Source organism: Artemia franciscana, chromosome 17 (assembly GCF_032884065.1).
Source record: "Artemia franciscana chromosome 17, ASM3288406v1, whole genome shotgun sequence".
NCBI classification, from domain to species: Eukaryota; Metazoa; Arthropoda; class Branchiopoda; order Anostraca; family Artemiidae; genus Artemia; species Artemia franciscana.
This window is the reverse complement of record NC_088879.1, coordinates 7,508,285-7,527,443: the sequence shown is the minus strand read 5'-3', so window position 1 is coordinate 7,527,443 and position 19,159 is coordinate 7,508,285. Positions and strand designations below refer to the sequence as shown.

Sequence of the window (19,159 nt, the reverse complement as noted above, 5' to 3'; positions counted from 1 at the left end):
ATAAAAAAATTCAAACATACGAAAACTTATCTTTGATATACAGCTTGTTGTTCTAATAAAATCGATATCGCGAACGATATTTGGATGTTTCTGTTTATTTCCAACTTTTTCAACCATCTACCAGTAAACATCCAATAAAAAAATCCAACATACGAAAACTTATCTTTAATATCTAGTGTAAATTTGAGTTCTGAGGGGACAGCTGCCAATGAAAAATTGGGCCCCCCATAGATATTGAGAAACACGTTTCCACTCCCCCCTAAATTTCCGTGAATTAGCACCAATGAACAAGACTTTTACAACAACAAGGGAAATACTGGGGAGAGGGTGAGAGAACATACCCTCACTTTAATTTCACGGATCCAATACTACTGAATATTCACCCCATCCCCGTATGTTCTTGGTTCCTTTTCCCATTATTTTTTATGAAGTTAACCAATCTGTTAATTGAACAGCTAAATAGTATTATGAACAGCTATCCCAGATAAAATTTATTCTGAAATATTTATTTTCAAAATATTAAATTTTATCCTGTATTATTATTATAATAATTGGTACTTGTTAAATATCCCAATCTCACATTGTTTTCTCTCTGAAATAAACCGGTTCTCTCTGTATCCTAGTATGCACTCGGAGATAATCAGCTTAGTCTGAGAGAGATAAACTACAATGCAGGTATATTTTCAATATGTAGAGTTGATATTTTGGTTAGGTTAGATATTTAATATAATACGTTTTGGGTGGCCTGCTTTTTTATTTAAAATAAAATATGAACATAATTTTGTTACTGAAGTATTATATTTTCTTCCCATTTTAGTATATTTCATTATGATTGACCTAACTTTACTTCTTGCGTGCGGTCGGGATATTTAACAAGTACCTGTTAACCAAACATTAAAATCTAAAATCCGAGGTCATCTTAGAGTCCAAAATTTCGAATTTATTCTAAAAATAAACAACTTTTCTTAGCCGAAAAATTGACTGAAGAAGCAGACCTAAGAATGGTAGTCCTATCAAACAATCGTAGAAAATATGCTCCAAATGGGTAGGTAAAAATATTCAAATTCCATGACAAGTCAACAAAAAATTGAATAAATTACCTGCCAGGGAACGCCTGTCTTGGATTCATGACCGCCAACAATTCTGTTCGTTCTCGAATAAAGCTGGCCACACTCTGAAATAAATGGGTTCGAATGATCAATTTTTGAATAAAATAATTAAAAATTATCAAATCAATGATTATTTGATTCAATGATCAGTCCTTAAAATAAAACGACAACTTCTTTCCACCTTATTCAAGGACGTGGCGCTGTTTGAATATGAACTAGAAGAAGACAATAGCGCTGCTATTGTGTTTACTCCTTCTACTTATGTGTTTACTCCTTCTACTTATCTACACAGTGAGGGAGGGTGGAAGCCTCGTCCTCCAGCTATTAGTCCATTGGATTGATTTTTTTTTTACGATGACTATCAGGAGTTTGACGAGAAAAATGGACATTTTTATTTTTTCTGGCATAACCCTAGGACAGCTTGCTTTTGTAGGCCAGCTCATGTCTCATAAGCGTACAGTCTTATAAGCTGGCTAGTGAAAATTCTGGAAAATATCAACACACGCGAATACGCAAACATTTAAAATCTGACCACGTTTCACTGTCGTAAACCACTTATTAGTACTATTCTTGTTACTTCCCTAATCGGCATATAATTGTCCTATTTAACTTAGTATCAAATAAATAAGGTGGCTGGAGGAGGGTTGTGGAAATTTTGGATTTTCGGACTTCTTTTTTTAGTAAGCTGACCCCAGGGTCATAAAGATTTTTATGTTTGGTCTAACTCTCTCAATAAAATTTGACTTTTTCGTCAAAGCTTTAAGTGTGTTTTAAAAATTTAGTCTTCCTCGTGACAATATAGAAATTTCCCAGAAGAAATTCAATGAACAAGTAGAAGATTCCATCACAGCCATAGTTACTAAGACAACTGACAAAGTGTTTGCAAGCTATTAATATAAAGAAACTTTTACTAAGAATTGTTTACATTATCATATCCAAATTAGCTTCATAAGAAAAAACATATACTGCAATGGGACTGATTGTTTTTTTGCCAAAAAAAAATTTTTTTTGCTTCATAAGAAAAAACACATACTGCAATGGGACTATTTTTTTTGCCAAAAAAAATTTTTTTTATGATTTTTTTTGCTTCATAAGAAAAAACACATACTGCAATGGGACTGATTTTTTTGGACTGATTTTTTTTTTTTTTTTTTTTTTTGTGCCAAAACCGCGAATTCAAATATACCAATGAACAAAAAACCTCTGGAAGTTTTGTTTTTATCAGTTTGTGCTTGTCGGCAAAAAAAGACCAAAAAAATTGTTTTTTGTTGCATGTGATGGAAAAGGGCTTTGTAGTTGCTTGAATCGGTCTAGCTAAGTCAATTATATGAGCAAATACAAGCTAGTTTTATTGATAATTTGTCGAATTCCTGGTATAAATTATTAAAAATTAAAATAGTAGAAAATTTAGCAGAAGATATGACATGAAAATCGTTTCAAATTCCTTTAAAAAAATAATTTTTTTGTTGTTAAATAATAGTTACCAAGAAAAGCTGCAACTCATATACATTGGTGGTATCCTTGATCTTACTATAAGAAAAATACTCGAAATACAATATTTCTTTTACATTTAAAAGTATACTAAGGCAAAATTTTTTACTGTTGACTTTAAAAACCCTCTAAACCTAATTAAATAGCTAATTAACCCAAATAAATAATAACTAATTAAAAAAATAATTACCTAATTAAATCAGGCAATTAAATTAAATAATAATTAAAAATATTAGTATATTATCGCTCCTCTCAAAAAGAGAGGAGATATTAGGCACATATGAACGAATTTTTTCCGGGGAGGCCTGATAACACATAATACCAAAAAGAAATTATCTGACAATTTGAATAAGTGCCAAAAATTCGAACAAATCAGGATTTTTTTAGGGGGGGGGGCAGGTTGAAACCAGGAGAGTTAGAGGTTTCGAAACCCCCTCCCCGAAATGATTCTTCAGCTCATAAGAACGTAGAAAAATGAATAAAAGCACATTTTCTGTTTTGTTTTAATTTTTTTTTTTGATACGGCCCTTTTTTAAATTCTGAATACGGCCTTGGGAACAGGGGCAAGAATCTGGGCATAATTTTATTTGGAAAGATTACAATATGTGTAAATGGAAAGGATGATATTAATTTTTTTTTTTTTCTCGGTCTAAATTTATTCTGGCTTTTTATAAATCTGCTTTCTGAACATAACAAAATGACTATATGCAGCAAAAAGTCAAAATCTTATTTAATGTAACTGGTAAATGTCTGTAGCTTTAAAAAACACCCTTTTACAGGAAATTTGTTTTTTTTTTTTTTTTTCTTTTTTTTTACATCATAGGTATAAAACCGAATAATAAGCCTCACTAGCTCAAACAGTAAAGCCTCTGTCTGCCTAGGTTGAAACAAAGAGACGTAGAGAATTTGTTTTAAAAGTAATGACAACTTCCTAAATTTATGCAGAGGGATTTTCGAGTTTTTAAAAATGAACTCGATGAAATCCATCTAGTCAATTAAGTTTTTTTTTTACTGTCATGGGTATAAATACTAAATATCTAGAATATACCGTATTTTCGGGCAGAAGCTATATTTGTGGAAAAATGTCAAAAGTAGACATTTAAATGCGTGGATAAAAGAATTGAATTCTATTTGTAGATCGAGTTGAATCTTCCAGGGAAGGTTCGGTTGCGAAGGGTAGGTTTGGTTTGACCTATCAAACCCCTTCTCCTGACCTACCGACCTTACCTAAGCCTTTATAGAAAAATACTCCTCATGTAACGCTGATAGAAAACAGACCTTTATAAAATCATAACTGCCCTTAACTTTACGAAAGTGATAACTGATTCAGTGGCCAGTTGCGTCAATTAGGGGGGGGGGGCTATACCATAGATCCCCCCAATCCATATATTTTGATAAATTCAATTTTGAGTGAAAATTTGCGAAAGCTTGAGGAAAATTGTCATTTAAAATGCTTTTGGCATTGAAAAATTGGAAAAACCGTCAAATTTGCCCCCTCACCTGTATTTTCGTGAACTGAAGCCACTATCACAGGTCATTAAAAAGATACAAAGTTGTGTTACGGAAACATATTTTAAACCTACTAAATTTCAAAGTTATAAACATAATTCAAAAATTATAAATAAATAAAAATTATAAATAAAGTATAGAGAATCAATATCTTATAAAAAATTATAAAAATTATAAATAAATAAAAAATAACATAATTAAAAAGTTAATAATCAAAGTTATAAACATAATTCAAAAATTCACTCAGTGCTTGATTTAAGAAAAGCGAATTCAAAATTTAATTCACAAGAAATTCAATAAAAAGCTAATTTAAGAAAAAAGCAAGCAAATTTTATCAACGCAAAATAAAAAGTCAATAAATAAAATAGATAAAACAGGATAAACAAGATTTTCCTCTGATAAGTAGGACTATAGATTAAGTACCAAGGACTATAAAATACAAAAAAATGCCCTCCCCTCTGGAACTAGCTTAGATTTATTCTTACCGCAAACCATGGCATTCATTAGTGTTGCCATGTTTAACCATGAAAAAGAATAAGTAAACTAATTAAATAAATTTGGCAACGCCTTTCGTCATTAAACATCAGATATTTACAATCAGTTAATTCCCAAGGATAGCTACAACTTCAAAAAGAATTTATACCCTCTTAAACTGTTTGGCGCAAAATTTCTTTATTTTTTCTGATTTATCATCCATTTTTTTTACTCTGATTCCCCACCTTATGCTACGAAGGGCTACTAAAAGAGGAGTTAATCCGGCAGTCGTCAACTCTCACAGAGAAATGTATGATCACCTACGAGCCCGACTTAGAATTCCACCCTGCCGAAGAGGGGGGGGGGTAATTTTTGAAAAACGATCGAATTTAATTTATATTCATTTTTTGTTACGTTTACACGGGTAGAACAAGGATTCCAGGGGGGGGGGTCTCTGTTTTGACAAGTAATTAAAAAGAAAAATTATATTAACTATTTTTGATTTATAGAATTTATATCAAGCAATAAAAGTTACATTTTTTGCATCAGAAGAAACTCAAATATCTGTTAATATGTGAATAAAGCTAAAGCACTGAAAGGTTACATATGTCAAAATAGGATACAGAGGAAAAGATAACTGACAAAATGGCCAAAATGTATTTCTACCAAAATAATTTTGGCCAATTCCGACTTAGAACTCGGGGCATATCACAACTATTTCTTAAATTGTTTGACGATAAATACTTTTAGACTATTTTTTCTGATTTTCCATCCAAAATTTTTGTATGTATATACACATAATTTGACACCGACTACTACCGAAAAGTGCATAATTACATATGAAGGTTTTTTTCGTTAAAAACAGAATTTCGAAAAATTCAAGCTTTTTTAGATTTTTCTAGTTTTTTTTCTAACTTTTTTTTTAAGATTTATGTGGTTCTGTAGGTATCTGTTTCACCCATTCAAACAATTAGACTTCATTTTCACTGTCTCTGGTACATAGTAACAAAACGCGTTAAACATTTTTTTCTCGTTTTTGGGTCGGACCGAGGAAGGAACCGAGGAATTAATCAACATTCATGGGTCGAACCGAGGGTCCACTTTTGATCCTTCTATTATAAAAACCAAAAATCCGAGCATGATTTCTCTAACAGTAAAAAAAATTACTAAAATTATTAAAATGGTCAAATACTAAAATAAAGCTGCATAAAAACTTTCACCTACATCCTTACTCAAAATTCTAAAACAAAAACTTTCGCTCAAAACTTTGCCTTTATAGTAAAAAACGCATAGAATAATTCATTGTCCTGGTAGCTCTTGGACACTTTCCGAACAGAACTCTTGAAAGCTAGTTCTATCACATGAAAAAAGTTTCTAAGAAAATACCGGATACCTAAAGTTCAGGTAAAATCAGGTTCTCCTCAGACACCATCTCACAAAAAAATATTCGTGCCTCATCCAAGGTAACCCATAGGTAGGTCACCTGCCCAACTGACATTTTCTCCCTACCCCGACTAATAAAAAAAAAGGTTAGACAAATAGATAAACAAACAATGGCAGATATTATGAAACAATATTCAGGCTTCGCGGCCTGAAATGAAGCGAATAAAATATGAAAAAGTACATCATAAAAAGAAGCATTGCATTTGCATTAAAATTAATGTCAATATCAGTGAGAATAGAGTACATAATTAACATACTATAATTAATATTGTATAATATAATAACAAGCAATATAGTACAATTTACAGTATATAGTTATGAGCTGTATCTTTAGTTACGTTTTTTTTGGAAGATTCAGCTCCCCAGTGGATTGTGTAAATTGTATATCGCTTTACATATCGGTTCTAAATATCTGTCAATTTTTTGTTTTCTGATTATGGCCTTTGGTTTATGGCCTAAAGCCTACGATGGCCTTTGATGGTGTTTTCCTTTGATGGCCTATTGGCCCCTGATTTCTCTGGTTTCTTTTGGTATTTTTTGTTCATGTTCGGCTAATTTTGTCTAGAAAATTATCTACAAATAAAGAAAAAACATGAGCATATCAAGTTAGTGCGTGCAGATCATTCAAATGTAAATTTTTGTGCGTGAATTTCGTGTCTGGCCTACCAAATTTGCTAAAAGTAGTCACTGGTGGAGGCTTCTCAGGTGACCCATACCATTTTGTTGGCCTTTTAGTATTCTGGTAGTTTGGTATAGGTTTATACGGAGGCCAAAATGTATTTCCACCAAAATTATTTTGCCAGCTTTGAAAGAACCAATTAGGATGCTGAAAAGCTGAAAATTGAGATGCTGGGTCTTTGAGCGTGATATATTGAGGAATTGCTTTTTCAAACTCCCTTGCATCATACATAGATGAGCTTCCTTCCATTATTGCTCCAGATGTGGTGTTTCCTATTGAGAGAACAAGCTGCTTATCTAAAAGCTTCATTTGATTTCATTTCTAAACTTCAACTGAAATTAAAATCAGTTATATCTTCGCATTTCTTTTTTAATATTTTGACAATTTTTATAAACCTTCCAAAAAAATAAGGCAAGTACGTTTTTCTTTAGAAGACTTATGAGCATAGATGAAAACATGTTCCATTGCCACTTTTATGTGGACTGAATTTCATACATCTGTTATCCAATTTAGAAATTTCAGACGATCTGGGTCTGGGGCTAAACTTGAGGCATCGAACCCAGATAGTTTTTTTTTAATAGGAAATAAATAAAATAACACACTACTTGAAAAAACATTAGTTTTGTATCAGTAGTTTGTTTATTGGGATATTTCAACATCTTTTTATATTTTGTAGCATTTTTAAAAATTTATGTTTTATTTCTCCTTAATATTTCTCAGCTCAACATCGATTCATAGCTTTCATAATCGGTGTCACTTGAAAATTTCTCAGCAAATTTCTGAGAAAAACATACAAATATAAAACATTTCAAGAAACAAAACTTTAGCATTGTAATTTAAATTATCAAAAATTCTACATTATCAAAAATTCTGCTTAAGTCGAAAACTGGGATAATTTCTACTTTTCCTAAATCTTTTTTTTTCTCTTTTTTTATTATGTATTTAGAAGTCGACAATGAAACCTGCAAAACCTTCTGTTACCTTCGTAATCCCCTACCCAATTTTACTTTCTATTTCCCCCTATATCCTTGATTGCCTTCTCTTTTTTTACTTCATGCTTTTTTTTCTATTGTAATTTTCTGTTTAGTTATCTTACTTCTTGATACAATAGGCTGTTTCGTATTTACGGCTTCCTTTCTGCACAAGGAGATTACCTTTTGTTATTATTTCATTGATGATGATAGTAAATATTCGAATCTAAAATTTAAATTATCAAGAATTCTAGATTATCAAAAATTCTGCTTAAGTCGAAGACTGGGATAATTTCTACTTTTCCTAAATCTTTTTTTTTCTCTTTTTTATTATGTATTTAGAAGTCGACAATGAAACCTGCAAAACCTTCTATTTCCTTCGTAATCCCCTACCCAATTTTACTTTCTATTTCCCCCTATATCCTTGATTGCCTTCTCTTTTTTTTTGCTTCATGCTTTTTTTTCTATTGTAATTTTCTGTTTAGTTATCTTACTTCTTGATACAATAAGCTGTTTCGTATTTACGGCTTCCTTTCTGCACAAGGAGATTACCTTTTGTTATTATTTCATTGATGATGATAGTAAATATTCGATTTCAGACTAATAGATATTAATATTAATAATAATTGTTGAATATTAAACAAGTTATATTACAATTATCGGATCTTAAAGACAAATCTAACCACCATACAATACAGTATTGCCTACTGTATTGCAATAGTAAGTTAAATATAAAACTACAATATAATTCTTATTTTTTGATTATTCCGTTCGTTACATTTCAGGAATTTACGCTATTTTAGATATTAGAATAAATTCTGGAAAAGAAATAGGTAGAAAAAGATAAGAAAAAATATTATCAAATGTATAATTTTTTCTCTTTTTTTTCTTGATTTTTACTCTTTCTTTTTCTGGTCTTTCTATCCAGTTTTATGTGATGGGTTATAAACAAAATGATGATAATGATAATTACGCTCATCATGAAATTTATTTTGCTTCTACAATTTTGAGTTTTTCACGTAGCAAAAACTTCCCAACGTAAAGTTTTATGCAAGGCTCGAGTCTAATTCGAACAGCCTACTTTACGGAAAAAACTTGCTCCGCATGATTACATAACGTACCGTAAAGTCTTTCTTATCTTAGTGTTAGACTTTCTACGTGATGGTGTGAAAGACACCTTTGTTTTCGGTCTTTTTTCTGGAAAAGAAACAGATAGAAAAAGATAAGACAAAAATATTATTAAAAATATAATTTTTTTTTCTTTTCTTGATTTTTACTCTGTCTTTTTTTGGATTTCTGCCCAGTTTTTTGTGATGGATTATAAATAAATTATGATGATGATGATTATTGATGTATGATCATCTTATTTCCGTCTTACAAATATCTTCTTCTTCCTCTTTTATAGATTTGATCTATTCGATTTATTAGTTTTTTTTTGAAGATATTCTTTGTGCTTAATGTTCTTTTCCATTGATTCTCATCCAGTCCTTATCTTTTTGATGTAACTGAGAAACAAATAGTAATTATTATTATTATTAGAAATCCTTACCCCCATACGGAGTATATAATCCCTGAGACCACTCTACTTTTCCATTTACAGAATTTAACAAATGAAAATATATAGAGAAAACGGGCATAATATAAAAAAAAAACAAGAGCTAAGAGATCATATGGCACTTGTGACAAGGCAAGAAGAGGTAAAAGCCAAGAGCTCATATGGTATGAGCTCTAACAAAATTCTAAGAATCAATAGATTGATTTAAAAGGAAAATCAGAGGCTTAATGCCGGTCAGGATTTAAAATAAGACCTCTGAGTCACGATGTCCTTCTAAATACCAAAATTCATTAAGATCCGATCACCCACTCGTAAGTTATAAATACCTATTTTTTTCTAATTTTTCGTCTCCCTTTAATCCCCCCGATGGTCGAATCTGGGAAAACGTCTTTATCAAGCCAATTTGTGCAGCTCCCTGACACGCCTACCAATTTTCATCGTCCTAGCACGTCCAGAAGCACCACACTCGCTAAATCACTGAACCCTTCCCCCCAACTCCCCCAAAGGGAGTGAATCCAGTACGGTTACGTCACTAACCTATGAAGGACATTTGCTTATTCTATCCACCAAGCTTCATCCCGATTTCTCCACTTCAAGTGTTTTCCAAGATTTCCCCCTCCAATCAAAAGATCTGGTCGGAATTTGAAATAAGAGCTCTGAGACATGAATTCCTTCTAGATATCAAATTTCATTCAGATCCGATCACCGATCCGATAAAAAAAATACCCCAATTTTCACGTTTTCCAACAATTCCGGTTTCCCCCTCTAACTCCCCCCAATGTCACAGGATCTGGTCGGAATTTAGAATTACAGCTTTAAAGCACAAGATCCTTCTAAATATCAAATTTCATTAAGATCTGGTCACCCTTTCGTAAGTTACAAATACCTCAATTTTCAAAATTACCCCCCCCCCCAACTCTACCAAAGAGAGCAGATCCGGTCCGGTTATGCCAGTCACGTATCTTAGACAGGTTTTTATTCTTCCCATCCAGTTTCATCCTGATCTCTCCGCTTTAAGTATTTTCTAAGATTCCCGGTCCCCACCCAACTGCCCCCCCCAGTGAAGCTGGATCCGGTTGAGAAATAAAATAAGAGATCTGAGTTACGAGGTCCTTCTAAATATGAAGTTTCATGAAGATCCGAGCACTCCTTCGTAAGTTAAACATCCGTCATTTTTTTCAAATTTTTCAGAATTGACACACACCCCCCCAATAGAGTGGATCCGTTCCAATTATTTAAATCACGTATCTAAGACTTCTGCTTATTTTTCCCAGCAAGTTTCATCCCGATCCCTCCAATCTAAGCGTTTTCCATTATTTTAGGTTCCCCCACCCCAGACTCCCCCAATTTCACCAGATCCGGTCGGGATTTAAAATAAGAGCTTTGAGACACGATATCCTTCTAAATATTAACTTTCATTGAGATCCTGTCACCCGTTCGTAAGTTAAAAATATCTCATTTTTTCCAATTTTCAGAATTACCCCCCACCTCCAACTACCCCAAATGAGAGCGGATCCGTTCCGGTTATGTCAATCATGTATCTAAGACTTGTGCTTATTTTTCCCACCAAGTTTCATCCCAATCCCTCCACTCTAAGTGTTTTCCAAGATTTTAGGTTTCCCCCTCCCAACTCCCCCCAATGTCACCAGATCATGTCAGGATTTAAAATAACAGCTCTGAGACACGATATCCTTCCAAAAATCAAATTTTATTAAGATCTGATAAACTGTTCGTAAGTTAAAAATACTTCATTTTTTTCTATTTTTTCCGAATTAATGGGCCCCCCACTCCCCCCAGATGGTCAAATCGGGAAAACAAGAACTTTAAATAATAAAGAAATCCGAATATTTCGACTTTGCATGAAGATAAAGTCATCCGGGCGTGAAGTCAAAACATTCGGATTTCTTTATTGTTTAATATTTGTTGCTTTTTTTGTTCATTGATTTATTTTGAAATATTATACCCGTTTTCTCTATATTTTGATGTGTTAAATTTTGCATAAGGAGTATAGTGGCACTCCCAATTTCCTCGGAAAATACTGAATACTTTTCTCAAGCTACATGTCCAAAAATCTCCATTTACAAGTCCACTTACAACAAGATTTTACTATTTGCTTTGTCATCTATTTTTTTTTTTTTTTTTCATTTTTATAAACCTTCTCGGAATAATTCTTTAGTATTCCAGTTATTTGCAATTTTTTTCCTCGGAGATGAGTTCAAGATTCTGATAGAGCATCCCCTTACTTTTAAATATTTGGTTTCCTAGGAAAAACTTAATCTTTTCCTCGAGTTACATGTCAAAGAATCTAAACTTACAAATTTAGTCACAGTAAAATCTTACTGTCTGTTTTCACATCTACTTTTTCAAATTTATATTTTTCAAATTTTACACACCATAAAATGTGATACACAATAAAGGACAATAATATAGGAATAATGATGTGGCAAAATCAAATTACCCGAAGGAGCCACATTTCTTAAGGTGGTATCTTTAAGAAAATTCTACGGACTGGGTCTTTGAAAAGGCTTAATTTTCATAGAATACATATCAAAAAATGGAAAATTACTTGGAACTGATACACAAACGGTGTTTTTCTTTCATCCAATCTCAAAGATCCTATAGGATTTTTTACTCTTGGAAATATTTTCTAACAAATAAAACTAGTTGATAAAAAACTAGTTGAAAAAGAGTGTACGGATGAAAGTGGAACACGCAAGATATACGAAATATTGCACAATCGATCTAATAATTTGTAATGTTGGTAACCCACAGCAAATTACTAATCGGAAAACAGTCAAGTGAAGTTATACATCAGTACCTGAAACTTAACGGCAAAGAAGTAACCCGGATTATCAAGATTACATACATTATCAAGATTCAGATTATTCTTATTCTTATTATTCTTATTCTTATCATATTATTATATTATTCTTTTTATATTATTCTTTATTATACTTATTATATTATTCTATTATTATTATTCTATTATATTATTCTTATTATTCAGATTATTCAAAATTCAGATATTACATTATCAGATTATCAAGATTACAGATTACGTTGGGATTCATTAAAGACAACAAATAAGTTTAAACTATTTTGTTCCACGTTTGAAAGACCGAGAAGAAACTTCCACGACGTTTTGTTGGAAGGAGGGGGGCAAGAAGACTTGATATTTTGTTGGGAAAGGAGATAAATTTTTTTTTCGGTTTTTACATAACAGCCTATGCTACTTTTTTTTTCTTCTATCGTCCGCAGGCATGTAAAAAGGACCTTATTTAGGGTGGGGGGGGTGAGAATACTAAACATAAATTTCAGGAGGCTAAAAAACGAATTTTATTTGAATAAAACTTAAATAAAAATTCAAAAATTAATAACAAATTGGATTTTAGGGGGGACGGATACCGAGCACCCCCCCCCCCTCCTGTGTATGCCCTTGCTCGTCCGACAGGTTCTTTGGCTAGTTACAACAACCAAGTCAACAAAAATTACTCAATAAAACATTGGATATTAAACCAAGTCCAAAAAATCTACAAGGTAGTAGTTACAACGGTACCTGTTGGGAAAAATCTCCCACCCCTCCAACAAAAAAATCCCTGTACGTTTTGCTGACTAAGGTTACGTACGGTATGTTTGTGGCTGGTATCTTATTTAATTTTTTTTTACTCAGTTTATTATAACTTTGAACCATCTAAAATGCAGCGGCGTATAATTTAAACCAAACTGCGTCGAGAGAACAAAAAAAATAATACTCATAGAATAAGAAGGCTGGAGATATGATACCATTGTACTCATAGCTAACCTAAACAAAATCACAACGTTGTAAATATTGAAAGTAGACTTACTAGGGTCGTTGATTGACGAGAGTGAGGGAGAATTATTTGTCCCACTATCACCGGTGTTAATGTTTACTTCATTTCCTGGTACGCAGCATACCCACACACGGCCCCCTCTGCAGAGGTCCAAAGGTTTCCCACCACTGAAAACACATCCAATAGCTAGTCCACATTCGTACTTTTTGTCGTTGTAATAACATTGATTGGGAATGTCTAAAAGGAAGAAAGTTATTAATTAGATATTGATTCTGTAGATAGCAGTACTGTGCACTCCAAAGAGGTGTTTGCATTGGTAAAGAAAAGACTGGAATGTTCCTATATCAAATTGAAAAGTTATCACAATAGCGTTTACCCTTATAATAATAATAATAATAATGATAATTTCTAGTTACCCACTTCATACAACACAAATGCACTAAAGAGGAGTATAAAAAAAAGAAAAGGAAAACAAAAAAGGGCACAGAAAAAAATGAGAAAAAAGAACACGTACAATTCTTGACAAATTCAATTCCGACAAATTTCCTCCAATCACACGTTATGTTTTTAACCACCATTAGCGACAAAAATTAGTTAAATTTGGCTTATTAATACGGCAACGTTGTACATCCTAGCAAGATGCTTGGATACATAAAGAAAAGATCGGAAAGTCTCAGTGACGTAATGGTAGATTTTGCAATAACATTTAGCCTTGCTTTTCTGAAGTTATTCGTTCAAATAGGCGCTGATTGCTGGCACTGATGCTAATATAATCTAGCATTACATGAAACTTTCAATTTTAAAACAATGTTGCCAATAGCTCCAATAGATAACTCTAACCCCACAATAGATAATTCTAACATGAGTTATAACTCATGATTAAATAGTATTTCGCCAGCTTGTTTTGCGGATATTTTTTCTACTAATTCCGATTTTCATTCTTATCATACTAGGAATGAGAATAAGCTAGTATATGAGAAGAGAAATAGAATGAAATCAGCTCTTGTGTTTCGTCACGTAAGTGCAACCCCCTGGAATAACCTCCCAGACAGTATTACGGGCTCTGAATCAGTTTCTTCATTAAATCACAGGTTAAAAAGCTCCTACTTTGGTCGAGATGCAAGGTGAGAGCAGGTCCCTTATGAGGGTCTAGTCTTTTTTCTCTTTCTTCTTTTTTCTTTCTTCTTTTTACTATTTTTCTCCATTTTTTTGTGTATTTATTTATGTGTCATTGATTATGCGAATTGATTAGTTGATTGAGTCAGTTATTTAATTTGATTCAATGTTTTGTGAACAGATCAATAAAGGAATCTCATATAGCAGACAAATCTGACAATAAATTGAACACATCCAATAGCTAATCTACATTCATACTTTTTGTGGTTGTACTAGCATTGATTGGGAATCTCCGAAAGGAAGAAAGTAATTAATTATATTTTGATTCTTTAGATGGCAGTACTGTGCATCCCAAAGAAGTGTTTGAATTGGTAAAGACATGAATGGAATGTTCCTATGTCGAAATTGAAAAGTTATGATAATCATGTATACCCTTATTTATTAGACATTATGTTTTTAGCAACCATTAGCGACGAAATTAGTCAAATTTGGCTCCTTAATATGGCAACGCTGTGCATCCTAGAGAGATGCTTGGATACATAAAAAAAAGATCGGAAAGTCTCTGTGTCGTAATGACGAATTTCGCAATAACGTCTAGCCTTTCTTCTCTGGTTATTTGTCCATATAGGCGTTGATTACTGACGCTGATGCTGATACAATCTACCGTTAGATTTTTTATGGGAATTTCGAATTTTATTTTTAAGACAACATTGCCGCCAAAGTTTTCTTACATGCATTTCTCATATATACATCTTTATATATACTTGCATACAGGCTTAGATTTCTATCCTTAAATATATCAAGAAACAAAGGCCATTTTAAGCAAATTAATTAAAAAAGAACTTTCCGAAAAAGAAATTTTTCAAAGAAAAGTAAAGGCCATTTTAAACTTAAGATCAGCAGACAGAAATGCCTGTTAAAATTCAAACTCAAAACGACCGGAAATTACTATTAAAGAATAAAGGAAACTTAAGACGAACAGATTAAATAAACAAAATTAAACAGATTAAATAAATAAACAGATTAAATAATCAAATAAACGGTCATAGCAAAAAAACATACAACAAGAAATAATATAAATGAATAAACAAATCTTCAAGCGAGTAATGCTTATTTGAGTATGAAAATCAAGCTTAAAACGAAAAAAAACATTTTGCTATTGGAGCATAAATGAAACCCAAAATGAACAGAAATTAAATAAACAATCAATGCAAACAAACATACAATAGATACTGATATAGATGAATAAGTAAATCTTAAAACGAGTGAAACTTAAATAGAATATAATAGCTATCAGGCTTGAAATTAAATAGCAAATCAGGCTTGAAACAAACAAAAATCAATACAAACAAGAGTTTGGGTATCGCCTCCTTCTCTCACTGTAAAATTCTAAAACCTACTGTGGCATTTTCGCTTTACTGAAAACTATATGGGTTTTGAACAGTCTTGGAAAGTATAAACAAAATCAGATCGGATATATGATATATAATGGTATTAATTGTTGAAAGATCCATCAGTTCAAAATTTTATTTCACTGTAATTTTATTTTCATTTTAATGGCGTAAGAACAGACAAGAAAACATCTGTAATATGATCCGTTTTCAGCGCCAATGACGCAGTAGGTTTAAGTTTTTACAGTTAAGGAAGGGGGCAGTATCTAAACTCTTGTTCGTAGGAAACTTATTCGTCTTGAACAATCTTAGAAAGTACTACTAAATTAAACTGAATATTTGATGTATAATGATATTAATTGCTGAAAGCTCACCAGTTCTGAATTCTACTGTAATTTTATTGTTTATTTTCAATATTAAGTACAAGACAAAATACTTGCAATATAATTCTTTTTCAGTGGAATGCCAATGACGTAATTCGTTTTCAGTAAGTTCAGATATTCGGAGGTCAAGTTTGATGCTAAAGGGTGGACGAGGATGGCTATGCACAAACCTTCCCATGGTGGCCCTGTTTTCACTAATCTTAGGGCACAACTAAAAAACAATAAAACACCAAAACCTTATTGCCTTTATGACCTTTAGTTTTCATTGTCTAAAACTTAGGAACAGAAAAAAAAAAATTAAAAAACTGAAATAACTTTGCACAAGAGATAACCAGTCACAAGCAGTATACAGAGCTATCTTTCAATTTACGTTCCAAATGGGAGGATATTAGGGGGTCAGGTTTAATACTAGGGGGTGGGAGGGGCTGGCTCTGCACATCCGTCCCGTGGTGGCCCTGTTTTCACTAATTTTAGGGCACAACTAAAAAACAATAAAACACCAAAACCTTATTGCCTTTATGACCTTTAGTTTTCATTGTCTAAAACTTAGGAACAGAAAAAAAAAAAATTTAAAAACTGAAATAACTTTGCACAAGAGATAACCAGTCACAATACAGAGCTATCTTTCCATTTACGTTCCAAATGGGAGGATATTAGGGGGTCAGGTTTAATAATAGGGGGTGGGAGGGGCTGGCTGTGCACAACCATCCCGTGGTGGCCCTGTTTTCACTAATCTCAGTGCACAACTAAAAAAACAATAAACCATCGAAACCTTATTGCCTTTATGACCTTTAGTTTTCTATTGTCTAAAACTTAGTAACAGAAAAAGAAATTAATTACAAAAAACTAAAATAACTTTACATAAGAGATAACCACTGACAAGCAATAGGCTATGTAGATCTATCCTCCCATTTGCGCTACAAATGGGGGGGGGATATTAGAGGGCCATATTTAATGCTAGGGCGTTTGTCATTTGAGTCCCCTTCAAAGATTATCCTCCTCTTCCATAAGAACCTTACATGCTCCCGCAGCATAAGTTAAAGCCCTTCCCCCGGGCTCTGGGGGGTATGTTAACCCCAAAGTTTTTGTTATCTGACCGTTGGACTACTTCAAAACAAACTAGCAATCTCAAAATTTTTAGCAGATGTATTTGGGAAAAAAGAGCGTGTGGGGGGGGAGTCGATGCCCTACGATACCTTTTGACTCATATAAAGGTGACTAGAACTTTAAATTTTAAATTAAATGAGCTACTGCTGAAGTTTATACGACCTCTCCTTACATAAAAACCTATGTGCCCCCAGGGTATAAATTAAAATACTTGCCCCTGGGCTCTGGGAGTTTGTGTCAACTTCAAAGTTTTTATTATCTAATGTTTAAACTATTTCTAACAAAGTGGCTACCTCAAAATTTTTATCAGATGGGTATGGGGAAAAAAGGGCGTGAGAGCTAACCCTCTCTGAAGTTTATACGAGCATTCCTTCTATAAGAACCATATATGCCCCCAGGGCATAACTTACAACACCTGTCCCCGGGGCCTGGTTGGTTGTGTCGACACCAGAGTTTGAATACATGATGTTTGAACTATTTTTAACAAAATGGCAATCTCAAAATTTTTATTGGATGGGTATGGGGAAAAAGGGCGTGGGGGATAGCTGCCCTTCGATCTCTTTTGACTCTTTAAAAGTGAACTAAAACTTTCAATTTTCAATCAAATAAGCCCTCTCTGAGGTTTCTACGAGCATCCCTTTTATAAGAAGCATACATGCCCTCAGGGCACAGCTTACAACGCCTACCCGGACCCTGAGGGGTTGTGTCGACAACAAACTTTTTGTTATCTGACGATCGGACCTTTAAAAAATGGCTATCTCAAAAGTTTTCTCGGAATTGTTCGGGAAACAAGGGAGTGGGGGTTTAGTTGTACTTGGATCTCTTTTGACTCTTCAGAGTGAACTAGAACTTTCAATGATCCCTCTTCTGAAATTTATACGAGCATCCCTTCTACAAGATCCTTATATGTGCCCATGCCATAAGTTACAACGCCTGCCCCCCGGCCCTGGGTGGTTATGTTGACGTCGGAGTTTTGTCATCTGAGCTTTGACTGTTTTAACAAAATGGCTACCTCAAAATTTTTCCAATCAAACAAGCCCTCTCTGAAGTGTATACAAGCATCCCTTCTATATGAGGCGTATTTGCCCCCAGGGCATAACTTAGAAAGCCTGCCATTGGAACGAAAAAGAATACATGCGGGCTAACAGTAAGGAATAAAAGGTGAATCATTGTTAAACCGGGCCATGGGGGGTTATGTCGACATCAGAGTTTTGTTATCTGACCTTTTAACTATTTTTAACAAAAATCTCAAAAAAATCTCAAAAAAATCTTAAATCTCAAAATTTTTATCTGACTCATTTGGGAAAATAGGACTGGGGGGAGGGGCATAAAAATCTTAAGTGCCCCGGGGCATAACTTAAAACACTTACCCCCGGGTTCTGGGGGTTTTTGACAACTTCAGAGCTTTTATTACCTGATGTTTGAACTATTTTTAACAAAATGGCTACCTCAAAATTTTTATCAGATGGGTATGGGGAAAAAAGGGTGTGGGGGCTAGTTGCCCTAGTTGCCCAGGAACTAGGTGCATTTTAAACATTTCATAGCTAACGTAAACATTTTTCACCATTATGATCAATTTTAATTTGATACATTCTTGAATTGACATTCATTTTCTTGTATTATTTATTATTAGGATTTACATATTTTGCAGTTGTTTCGTATTATTTCAACTTTATCAGAAGATTTTTATTGTTTTTTTATTTTGCAGTTTACTTTTATTACTTTGTTTTTTTATTTAAATTAATACAATTAAATGAATGCGGTAATGCTTGCATGTGATAGCCATCTTGTATAAATCTTTATCATATTTCTCACCCGATTCTTCTTCTTCCTTCTTGATTATTCAGAGACGCTGAAGTATTATCGCTAGGAAATTCCAGGCCCTGCGGCAGCTGAAACTGAGCTCAGGATTCGGCGTTACCAAAGCAGAGAGCAATCCCACTGTGCTACCACAGGGCTATTCCATAAAAAAAATGAAAAGCCCAGTGCTACCACAGGGCTATGATCTATTAAGTATTCTTCTTCATGTTGGTTTATTTGGACACACTAATGTATTATCTCTCATTGATTAATTCTTCAGTTTTTTCTTCCTGTTTGGTTATTTGGAGACGCTAATGCA

The 19,159-nt window shown here is 33.2% G+C and overlaps 1 protein-coding gene across 5 annotated transcripts in view; it reads right to left on the bottom strand.

The window, feature by feature from the left end:
* The window catches only part of LOC136037774 (serine proteinase stubble-like), a 211,102-nt gene that overhangs the window by 26,666 nt on the left and 165,277 nt on the right, over positions 1-19,159 (bottom strand). For all 5 annotated transcript variants that reach the window (XM_065720589.1, XM_065720590.1, XM_065720588.1 and 2 more), the window contains 2 exons: positions 13,077-13,280; positions 1,101-1,174 (listed from right to left, as the gene is read on the bottom strand). In XM_065720589.1, the coding sequence (XP_065576661.1) occupies positions 1,101-1,174; positions 13,077-13,280 (278 nt within the window). The remainder of the gene's footprint in view (positions 1-1,100; positions 1,175-13,076; positions 13,281-19,159) is intronic.